We start from the raw sequence: 10,714 nt of genomic DNA, 5'->3' as shown, positions 1-10,714 counted from the left end.
AAAGCGGTCAGCCAAGCAACAGCCTATAAAATTAGCTTTTCATACTCAAGTATTTGTTTACTCCCATTTCTGCCTTTTTTGAAATTAGTTACTAAGCACTTCTTTCATGTTTTCATCTAACTCTCTATAAAATTTGAATTTCAAAAAACTAAAATAGACTTTGCAAACAAGTAAGCTACAAGCGTGAAAAAATTCTTCCACGCAAGTGTTATTTTCTTCGATACCCACATGGATTTAATCAGCATTTTGGAAAAATCCGTTTCACCTGGTAAGTTAAGAATAAAATAGTATTTTCCTTCGTGTTTCTTGCAATGAAAACGCCATTGTAAATCCGTTAGGCTTAGCAAGTACTGTATTATTTAAAACAAGATTTTAATCGCTGTTTGTCATTACATAAACTTTTACAGTAATATCAATTATGCCTTTTACTTTCTAATGTCGGGACTCCATGAAGAAATATGTTTTCCATTTTTTTGATTTTATAGTAAGTTTTTAGTTTTGTATGGAATCTGTTTATCATCAGTTATGTAAAAACGGTTTGAAAAGTGAACTATTAATTTTTTTGGAACAATTGGTGCCTATTATTCATCTGATGTGTTGATAATTGTGTGATACTAAATAATTGAAGAAATAAGTCCTCATATATCTGCGGATCTTATTTTTTATTTGTTGTGTATTATGAACGTATTAAGTTTTAAAAGTATTATCCTACATTTATTTTAAGGAAAAAACGCTTTATCTTTTCCTTTTTAAATTGTTTAAGTATATATTTCTTAATTTTGTTTGTTAGTCAACAATCGCAATATTATTTTCTATCTTAACTAATAACATAATTAAAAGTATTCATAAGAAATTGCTTCACTGTTGTCAAAAAATACAAAATTAATCTTGACCTCAAATAAATCTCAAAGGACTTCGAATCAAATAATTAAGAAAACCACAATCACATTTTACATTGCCTGTGAAAAGCATGCCGGCCACATCAGCTCCAAGTAATAATTTGACGTCATTTGATACTCCTAGAGAACTGTACTCAGTATCAAGGCCGTAGCCAGGATATTTTTTCGGGAAGGGGGGGATATGGTAAAAAGCAAGGATAGTTTCAGACATGCAAAGTAGGGGAAAAACATTGTCACAAATATTGGTTATTCTGTTGTTTGCAAAAGTTAAACTAGTAGGTAATTAAAAAATATTACATAATAATTATTTTTCAATTAATATTACATAATAATTATAATTTATAATCAATTTATAACAAATGTTTACAAAAAAAGACATGCGACGGGGATTTGAAGAAAATTTTTCGATTACTTTTTTAGGACAAACCGAAATATGCTTAATAAAGTTAGCCCTGTTAGTCTTTCTTCTTTAGTAGCATTTCTTGTTGCTGTTTTTACTCGTTTAAGAGTAGAAAAAGTTCTTTCTGCAGTTGCTGTGGTGATTGGCAGCGTTGCCAATATTGATTACAAGCATTGAATGTTGAGAAAAAGATACTGTCACATTCTTTCATTACTGAATCTGGTCTACTAAGGGATTCATACAGGTTCCACTTTGATGCCCATACTTCCATTTCACCCATGAGGTTTTCGATGTCAATAAAATCTGCATAGATTCGAAAATTACATAAATTAGTATCCACGTTCACACAATACTTAGGTAACACTTTATTGAGAGATGCAAGAGTATCTTTGTGCTTCAAAAATCAATCAATCAGTTGGGTAGCGAACTAATCTATAAAAGGAATGTATATACAGTACAGAACCCGTTATCTGGAAATCAGAAAACAAAAAAACTGGAACGAAATTCGATAGATCTTCCCGCCATTTTTTTAAAATTCTTTTTTATTTTCCAGGGTTTTTCTTTCTTTTTTGAGCTCCATTCAAATCTAAATGAATTTGTTGGATGGAGTGCTTTGCTCAGTGGGAGAGACACAGAAAAAATATGTCTACAAACAAGTAAAGTAATGTAAAACTCACTTTTAGTGATAGTAGAAATAAGATTGTCCTCTTTAGAGGAAGCATCACAGTTTCCGGAAGCCTTCATTCTTCGAGAAGTTGAATTATTTCTGGATACAGTTCTTTAATGATTGCATCATGCTTTTCTATCAGGGTTGGCAAGTTTTTGACACATGACGGTTTTTACCGGTTATAACCATGGTTTTTACCGTCATGTCAAAAACCCATCTGTCAAAAACCCATAGTTTTGGCAAAACTGTATTTTTATTTGAGTTTAACTGCTTATAATTTAAAATTAATTAATTTTTGAGCAATAAAATTAGAAAAAAAGTTGTTAAAAGATATTTAAGAACAGATTCTTGCATTTTCCCAACATGTTTATGTCAAATAATACTATTTGAAGTAAAATATTAGGATACTAAACAAAATTTTCTACATTTCCAAGCATCACTTTGTTTGGCATATTACACTACCGAAGAATGTCAAGATTGATTACTTTCATTCATAAAATCTAGCTTTGAGAAACACATGTACACATAAAAAGAAAGCCTCATAAAATAAACTTTTCTTATCATTTTTGTTTTCAATATTTTACACATAAATGAGACATGAAAAAGCCTGAGAAATCTCTTTAGAGTTTCCTTGCAACATTGTAATAACCTTTTGTTATCATTATCCTCAATGACAGGCTTCCATTGAAAGAATCTTCTCGAATTTTGGACTCATCCATACTAAACTCAGAAATTTAGTGGGCAATGAAAAATGTGCAAAATTAGTCACTTGCTATTGTATGCTACGGCACAGTGACCCCGACTACTGAACATGTAATTTTGTTTGTAATTAAGTTTTGCTTAATGTGCTTTTTCAACTGAATAAAAGCTTTTAACTTGACAAAATAGCAGTAATTCTTGACTTAGAGTTTGTTAGTAGTTACAAGTTTTGAAAGTTTATTTTAGCTTATTTCTAATATTTAAGAAATGCCAAATTTTAAATTCTTCTTTTTAGTTCCTGAATTTATTAATAGTTCCAAGCTTTTTTGTTTGTTTATTTGTTTATTTCTAACAATTAAGAAGTGCAAAATTTTGAATCATTTGCAAATCAAGCTATATAATGATAAAAGTAAGTATCACTATTTTCAATAAGTATATTACAATATTACTGTATGAATGTATCTCCTTCTATAAGAATACATGTATATAGTTGCAAAATCAATAGCAATCATTTACAACATTCATTTATAAAGGCAATTATGTGAAAATAATATATTGTCCGCTATATGCCATTAATTAAAAAAAACAGTAGGTTTTTGACAGTTTTTACCGGTAAAAACACGGTTTTTACCACTGTCATGTCAAAACCAGTTTTTGACGGCAAAAACCCAACCCTGTTTTCTATCTATCTTGTTTCGCAAAAAGATATATTTTTTTAAAAAAATTTTCATTCGGCAAATTTGTTTTGATGATGTCTTCTAAAATTTTTGTTCCTTTGGCAGAGGATTTGATGAATTTTGTTATGGCCCATTCCATAGTGACGTGTGTGACATATGGATTCACTTTACAATGTTTTACAATGAAAATACACTCTCCTGAAATTGATGGGAAAAGCTTATTAATATGGTTTCGTAATGCGTGAGTGACAAGACATTTTAGTGTAAAAAGCATTTAGTTTTAGTTTTTGCTTTAAATAGAAAATGACTTTAAAGTCATGTGACGTGTGTGACTATTTTGTAAGAAAAATTTTCAGGTTGATCTGTAAATTAAATTTTTTCTGTGATTTATATTGATAAATAATATTTATTTTAATTTAAATGGGTAATAGATGCTTCAAACAATTTCTATCAATCACTATTTTATTATTTCAAGTCATGCATATTTAATTAAAAAATAAAAATGCTTGTGACTTCAATTGTGACGTGTGTGACATGTGCAAATAGTTAAAATTATTTATTATGAAACTTGGGCGATAGGAAAAACTTATGAATTAATTGAGTAAAATAAGGTTTAACAGCCTATTTTAAAATAAGAATATTGTAATTTATAGTTTCTCAAAGTAAAATTGTCTCAAAGTAAAAACTCCATCATCAGATAACAAGATAAGCAATTTATTTAGCACTTAAGCAGGGATGAGATTTTTCCGCTTTCTTCACTTTTATGTCTTGAATTTCAGCTTTTTTTTTTAAATCAAAAATTCAGATTTTCTAAAAATTTCACTTTTTTTTTGTAAGTATTCCGCTTTTTCAGATAATTCACCGATTTTCAAAGATTTTCAAGAAAATTCAAACTACATAGCTACCAATCCTTTCTCATTTTGCTGCTTCTGACGCTGCTTCTGACAAGCCTTTTAGAGGTCCCAAGACTGGAATATCTCGATTCTTATTCACACATTTTCATATCAAACAAAGCTTTTCATATTTGCGTGTTGCGATTCTTATTCACGCAATTTGAATATTGTACGTTGCGATTCTTATTTACGAGATTTAAAAATCCGATATTGTGATTCGTATTTACGCTTTTTTAAAAACCTATGTAGCTATTCGTATTCACGCAAGTTTAAAATTCACTGTCTTGATTTGCTCATGCGGTTTATAATATCAAACATTGATTTTCGTATTTATACATGATTTTAAAATAAGGCATTGGTATTCGCATTCTAAAAATTATGCATCATAATTCTTATTTATGCAATCTAAAAATTACGCATCCGGATTCGTATGTACACGATCTAAAAATTATGAATTGTGATTTGTATTTACGCGTTTTAAAAATTCTATATCCCAGTTTGTATTATCTCATCTTCAAAAAGTTATATCTAGTTTCATATTCATGTGATTTCAAAATCCATAATTTTTATTCATATTCACGCAATTTTAAATCAACTATCGCGATCCTTGTAATTCAGATCAAGTAAATTTTTTTAAAAAATTAGTTACTATAAAGGTGACTGTTTTTCTAACGACGATTATTAGTATATGTAATTGTTACAACATCAGAGAAACTGGAAGGGAATATATTCAAAACTTACATTCTGTGCTTGCAAAGAAGAAAAAATAGGATTTGTCACAAGATGTTTGAAGATGGACTAACGACTAAATATAGCAAACATAAAAGATATAGCAAACAAAAGCAATCACTTAAAAAGGGATTTAATTAAAAAAAAATTTGGGGGGAAAAAGAGTTAATTAACTCATCATCAAAATTTTATTTATAATTGCTGTTATTTATGCTATAAAATGCAAAATTCTTATCAAATAAAGAACAATTATCTAAACAGTTGCTGATTGTCATGTAATTTTTCAAACTAAAATATCAATTTTTGTATGTTAAGGAGTTACTATATATTTCTACTTCACTGTTATTGATATGTTTCAGGGGGCTCTAGTTAGATTAAACAATAATATGAACATAATGATTCGGTCCATTGTTAAATTTTTTTTCCAATGTAATCTAAAAAGTAATATTACTGATATATTTGCTATAAATCACATGACAGTATTTATTAAATAATGTATATTCTCAGTAGTTTTAATTTGCTAAACCAGGTAGTTTTTCAATTAATAGTTCTCTCTTATGTGAACTGAGGAAAAATATAATTTCCAGCTTTATTTTTTCAATTGGTAATTTTTATTTTCACTAAATGTTAAGTATCAATGTAATCATTTATATAATAATAGATTAGTACAGTACAGAACCCGTTATCCGGAAATCAGAATACCGGAAAACCAAAAAACCGGAGTGAAATTCGATAAATTTTCTCGCCATTTTTTTAAAAAAATGTTTTTTTTCCTCATAAGATTTTAGGATTTTTCTTTCTCTTTTGAAAGATGTTTACTTTACCATCATTTTGGAAATAATCATTAGTGTATTACTTCATCGTTTTTTCTTCTTTTTTTTAAGATTATTTCCAAATAATTTTTTTTTTCAGTTGGGTTTAACAATAAAAAAAATGGCTTTATGTAGCGATTCAGAAAACCGGAAAAATCAGTTATCCGGAATAGCGATGGTCCCGATCGTTCCGGTTAATCGGTTCCCTACTGTACACAATTGTATGTCAACACATTATTTATTACCCTAAACTGTCTAGAATTTATTATTAAAGGGTTGCGCTTGTGTAAAATTTACTTTCGTGGAAATTCAGCTTTTTTGTCTTTTGGCTAATCTCATCCCTGTTAAATGGACTTTTGTATTATGTAATCTGATAAAAAGAACATGAATTTTCCCATAGTTTTTTAAATCATTTAAATTTATTTAAAAAAAAATTTTGATAAATTGATTCTGATTGATTTTCATATTCTATTTTTTTCTTAAATTTTTTTTTTAGTAATGAGTTTTGAAGTTTCTAATTTTAAACATTTAAAAGTAAAATTTTAAGCAAAGATATTACAAGGTTCACTGAAAAAAATAATTTAGTTGCTTAAACAATGATGTTTATATAACAATTACTACCTACATTTGCGGTCTAAATACTTTGGTATGCGTCCCTTCATTGGTCAATTTCCTGTGCATGTGGCCCTTCACTCAAAAAGGTTGTGCAACCCTATACTATAAGATATAGTGCTTAACATCGCATCTGTTGTTGCATAGAGAAACATTGCACATATCGGTAAATTTCAGATGCATCTCCCAGTACTAATGAATAGGGCCTTATAAATTATGCAACTCAGCAGAAAATCAAGTAATTTGCAATTCAGTTGCAGCAAACTTTTGCATTGCCTTATGTTTTAGACCGTATCCTTTAAGCTTTGTTCTTTATCATTTGGAATTTTGCAATGATCTTCTCTTATCAGGGCTAATCTTTGCTGTTATAATTGAAAAATTATTATTAAAATAGAAGAAAGAAAATTAAAAGTATTTTTTTTTGTTTTAGTTTTTTTTTTGGAGATCAACTGTAACTGGTCTACATAATTTTAATTGCCAAATCCTTTTCACATGTTAAAAATATTTTCACAATTTATTTATCCCTCAGTGTAAATAATTATTTTTGTTTTATTTTTTTTATAGGTGTTGTCTGCTTTAGGAACAGAAACTCTCAGACCTAGTTCTGCTGCACTGTGTGTAGCTTATATTGCTGTTGTTGAGTTACCTCGTGGGGAGTGGCCAGATCTCATTTTATTACTTACCCAGAATATGACTAACATAAACTCTACTGAAATGACCAAAGAGGCCACACTAGAAGCAATAGAATACATCTGTCAGGATATAGTAAGCTTACCTATTGTATTATTTATGTATGTGTTATAAAGGTATAAAAATGTTTGTACACTAACCAACCAAGAAGTCATTTTTGCTTGTTTTCTCCAAATTTGTTCTATTTTCATTACAGTTCTTTTTGACTAGGCTTCAAAAACTTTTTAAATTTTTTGGCTTAAGTGAAAAATCAATTTTCTTAAATAAGGTTAAATTATTTAATAGTGGGGGTTTCAAAAACCTATTACAGTTTCAGGCGGGGAAAATTGTTTTCTATAAAAATACTAAATTTTTAATGTTTTAGCATAGTGTTAAACTATTTGCAACTATGGTTACTTATTTCAAATATTTGATTGGGGTTCTAAAAACTTAATTACTATTTTGAGTAGAGTGAAAATATTGTCTTTAAAAATTGAGTCTTCTATAAAGTATATTACGTTTGTAAGGGTTTAGCAATAGATTAAAACTATTGGTGAAAGAAAAAAAAACTCATTTCTTCTATTTTTTTCATACCACAGTCCTTTGAATCTCTGGTCCTCTACTATTTTTATATTTTAAAACAAAGTTCAATTTTTAACATAAATTAAGTCATGTATTTCTTCTGTTTTGCAGAATTCTGTGAAGATAGTTGATTCACAGACTTCCGCAAATCAAAATTTTATCACAGTTTTGCTAATCTGAAATTTAATTTTTGCTATAGCGGCAAAATCTAGTTAACTATTCCAACCTTACCAGCACCATATTTTTTAAGTTCTCATGCACACGCAATAACTACTTTTTTCTTACGCGGATTTGTTCGAGCAAAAGGGTATCTTCAGATTTCATAATAACTTTGATGAATTGATTAAATACTAATTAGTTGAACTGATTTATTAACAAGAAAATGATGTTTTATTTTTTTTTACTTGTATTTTAATAAGTAGCAATTTTATTCAATTCTGATCTGACACAGAAGAATTATTTAATCAATTTGATATTTATTTGATATCTGATTTATTATCTTTCAGTAAACAAATATTTAATTTTTTGTATTTGAATTTTATTATTAAGGTATATTTTCTTTTTTCTTGTGTAAAATAACAATTTATGTTAAATTTCATTGTCTGAAAAACTATTAATCAGAGAAAATTTTCATAGAACATATTAGTCTTGTTTATAAAGGAGTTTTTTTATATTTTTTAACCAAGTTGGATATTTTATTATCTTTCAATGAATAATTAATTAATTTTTTAATATTTTATTTTTGTATTGTATAAAGTAATAGTTTTATGTTTAAGTTTCACTATTTATAAACTGTATTTCACAGCTAGTATTAAGCACGATTTGTTGCGCTATTTCGATTATTTCCTTGTGACTGCTCCTGGCAAGCAGTTTGAAAAGTTGGCATGTCTGCTGTTATTAATTTTTTTATTATTCGCAATTTTTATAGCAAAACGGCAAACACACAGAAAAAGTATACATTTTCTAATAGGGAATTGTGCTGATTATTTAATGGAATAATCTAATTTCGATGAAATGAAAAATTACATGATTTAATAATTTTAAATAAAACTTTTGGAAACTAGATACATGAATTTATATTCAGAAAATAGCACATGATTTACCCCTTTAATAAATAATACATTTTCTTATTTTTGATCCATAAATAAAACATAGTTACATTAGATTTATTAACGGAAACATGGTGTTTTCTCTTTTTTTATATATATTTGTATTTTAATGAGTAGCAATTTTATTTAGTTCTGATCTGAAGCAGAAGAATTATTTAATCAATTTGATATATTTCTCCCCCTTTCTTAGTTTGCTACAATTAACTCAAATTAATTTTTAATATGTATTATGTCATAGAAATCTTGAATCACTTATTTCAGTAATTTTTCAACACACTTAATATCGTAAATATATATTTCAATCTTATTTGATAACAAAATATTTCCTTTTTCTTTAAATTTTGTATACATATTTTTTTGTGCGCAAAAATGATATCTTTTATGTTAAAGAGAAGAAGAAAAAATAGTACTAAATAAAATTAAGAAAAAAAATTTCAGATAATTTCTTCCAGTAATCACATGTCTAGAAGTTGCTTCGTTACGTGTACCTAATTTCATATTTGTTAAGTTTCAGTTTACTAGCTCTTTTGACAATTACTATTATATTGTCTATAATTGTAGATTGTCTTTTATCTATATTTCTGACTCTATATTTATGAGCAAAAATACATTTTAGTTTTTTTTTAATTATAAAAAATCTTCGATTATCATCAGAATTGTCTTTATGTACTAAAATATAAAATGCTGAAAAAGTAGTTAAAAATTTTTTTTTTCTTTCTCATTCATATGCAAGAAATTATAAATTGATTTTGTAAGTTAAAGTAATTTACAAAATCTATAAATTTTATTAATGATGAATAACTGTTTCTCTAAGTTTTAAATTACAGCTAATAATTGCAAATTAGAAGAATTATTGTTCAAGCTGAGTTCACAAGATTTTACCCTTAACTCAGAAAAACACTGGTGTTTCATGCTGTAATTCATAACCATAATTTATTGAATTGCTAAGTACATTAGAGAACCGATTATGCGGAACAATCAGGACCATCTTGATTTCGGATAATTGATTTTTCTGGTTCGCTACAAAACAGCTTTTTTTTATTGTTTTTCAAACCTGGCTTAAAAAATATTCTTTAGAAATAGTTTTAAAAAGAAGAAAAAACTATAAAGTCACGCATAGTACATAGTATAATATATTTCACTTATTTTGACTGTAAAGAATACAACATAATGAAAGAAGTATGAAAAGTATATTCAATAACAATTCTTTATCAAATATATCTTGATATTTTAATGTAGGAACCAAATGTTCTTGTTTCACTGTCAAATGATATCCTGACTTTTCATGGGATTAGAAAAGATGAACGTAATGATCATGTTGAGCTTGCCGCAACCACTGCACTTCTAAACTCGGCCAACTTTGAGAAAGAATCTGAGAGGCATGTGTGCATGCAGGGAGTGTGTAAAAATGCTCTGTCTGCTGGTAAAAAAGTGAGTTTAAAAACCTATTTTGATAATTAATGTAGTTAGTGTTTTTGATTGTTGCTTTTTTTTAATATGCAGAGATGAGATTCTTCCGCGGATTCGCGGATTTCCGCTTTTTTTCAGATTTTTCCATTTTTCCCGCTAATTTCCGCTGAAATTTTTTTTGCCCAAGTTAAAATGTTTTATGAGGAATTTAATTTTCCGCGGAGGGAAATTGTTGAAGTCCCTTTTCCTCCCTCTGAAGTTTCTCTAAAAATCATTTCCTTGGGATAAAACTGGTTGACCTTTATACAGGGATGAGATTTTTTTTGTCTCTCGAATTTCAGCCTTTTTATCAAAAACTCCGATTCTCTAAAAGTTCGGTTTTTTTCTAATAAATATCCCGTTTTTTTTTTAAAATTCAGTCATTGAAGTAACATAATTATATTTATTTACGATTTTCAAAGATAAACAGAAAATTCAATCTACGCCCTAGCTGCTAACCCTTCCGCATTTTTACTTATTTTAGCTATTTTCTCCGATTTCACGCACAGAAAATAAG

At 27.9% G+C, this 10,714-nt stretch overlaps 1 protein-coding gene across 1 annotated transcript in view; it reads left to right on the top strand.

The window, feature by feature from the left end:
• The first annotated feature begins 256 nt into the window (after positions 1 to 256).
• Positions 257 to 10,714, top strand: part of LOC107454306 (uncharacterized) — a 32,946-nt gene continuing 22,488 nt past the window's right edge. Inside the window, exons 1-4 of the mRNA XM_043055856.2 lie at positions 257 to 268; positions 1,853 to 1,960; positions 6,953 to 7,153; positions 9,988 to 10,179. Coding sequence (XP_042911790.1) covers positions 7,079 to 7,153; positions 9,988 to 10,179 — 267 coding nt within the window. The 5' untranslated portion in view covers positions 257 to 268; positions 1,853 to 1,960; positions 6,953 to 7,078. The remainder of the gene's footprint in view (positions 269 to 1,852; positions 1,961 to 6,952; positions 7,154 to 9,987; positions 10,180 to 10,714) is intronic.

The sequence above is a fragment of the Parasteatoda tepidariorum genome, chromosome 3 (genome assembly GCF_043381705.1).
Source record: "Parasteatoda tepidariorum isolate YZ-2023 chromosome 3, CAS_Ptep_4.0, whole genome shotgun sequence".
Lineage (NCBI taxonomy): Eukaryota > Metazoa > Arthropoda > Arachnida > Araneae > Theridiidae > Parasteatoda > Parasteatoda tepidariorum.
Note: the sequence above shows the minus strand (reverse complement) of the source record. Positions and strands in the feature narration are given on the sequence as shown.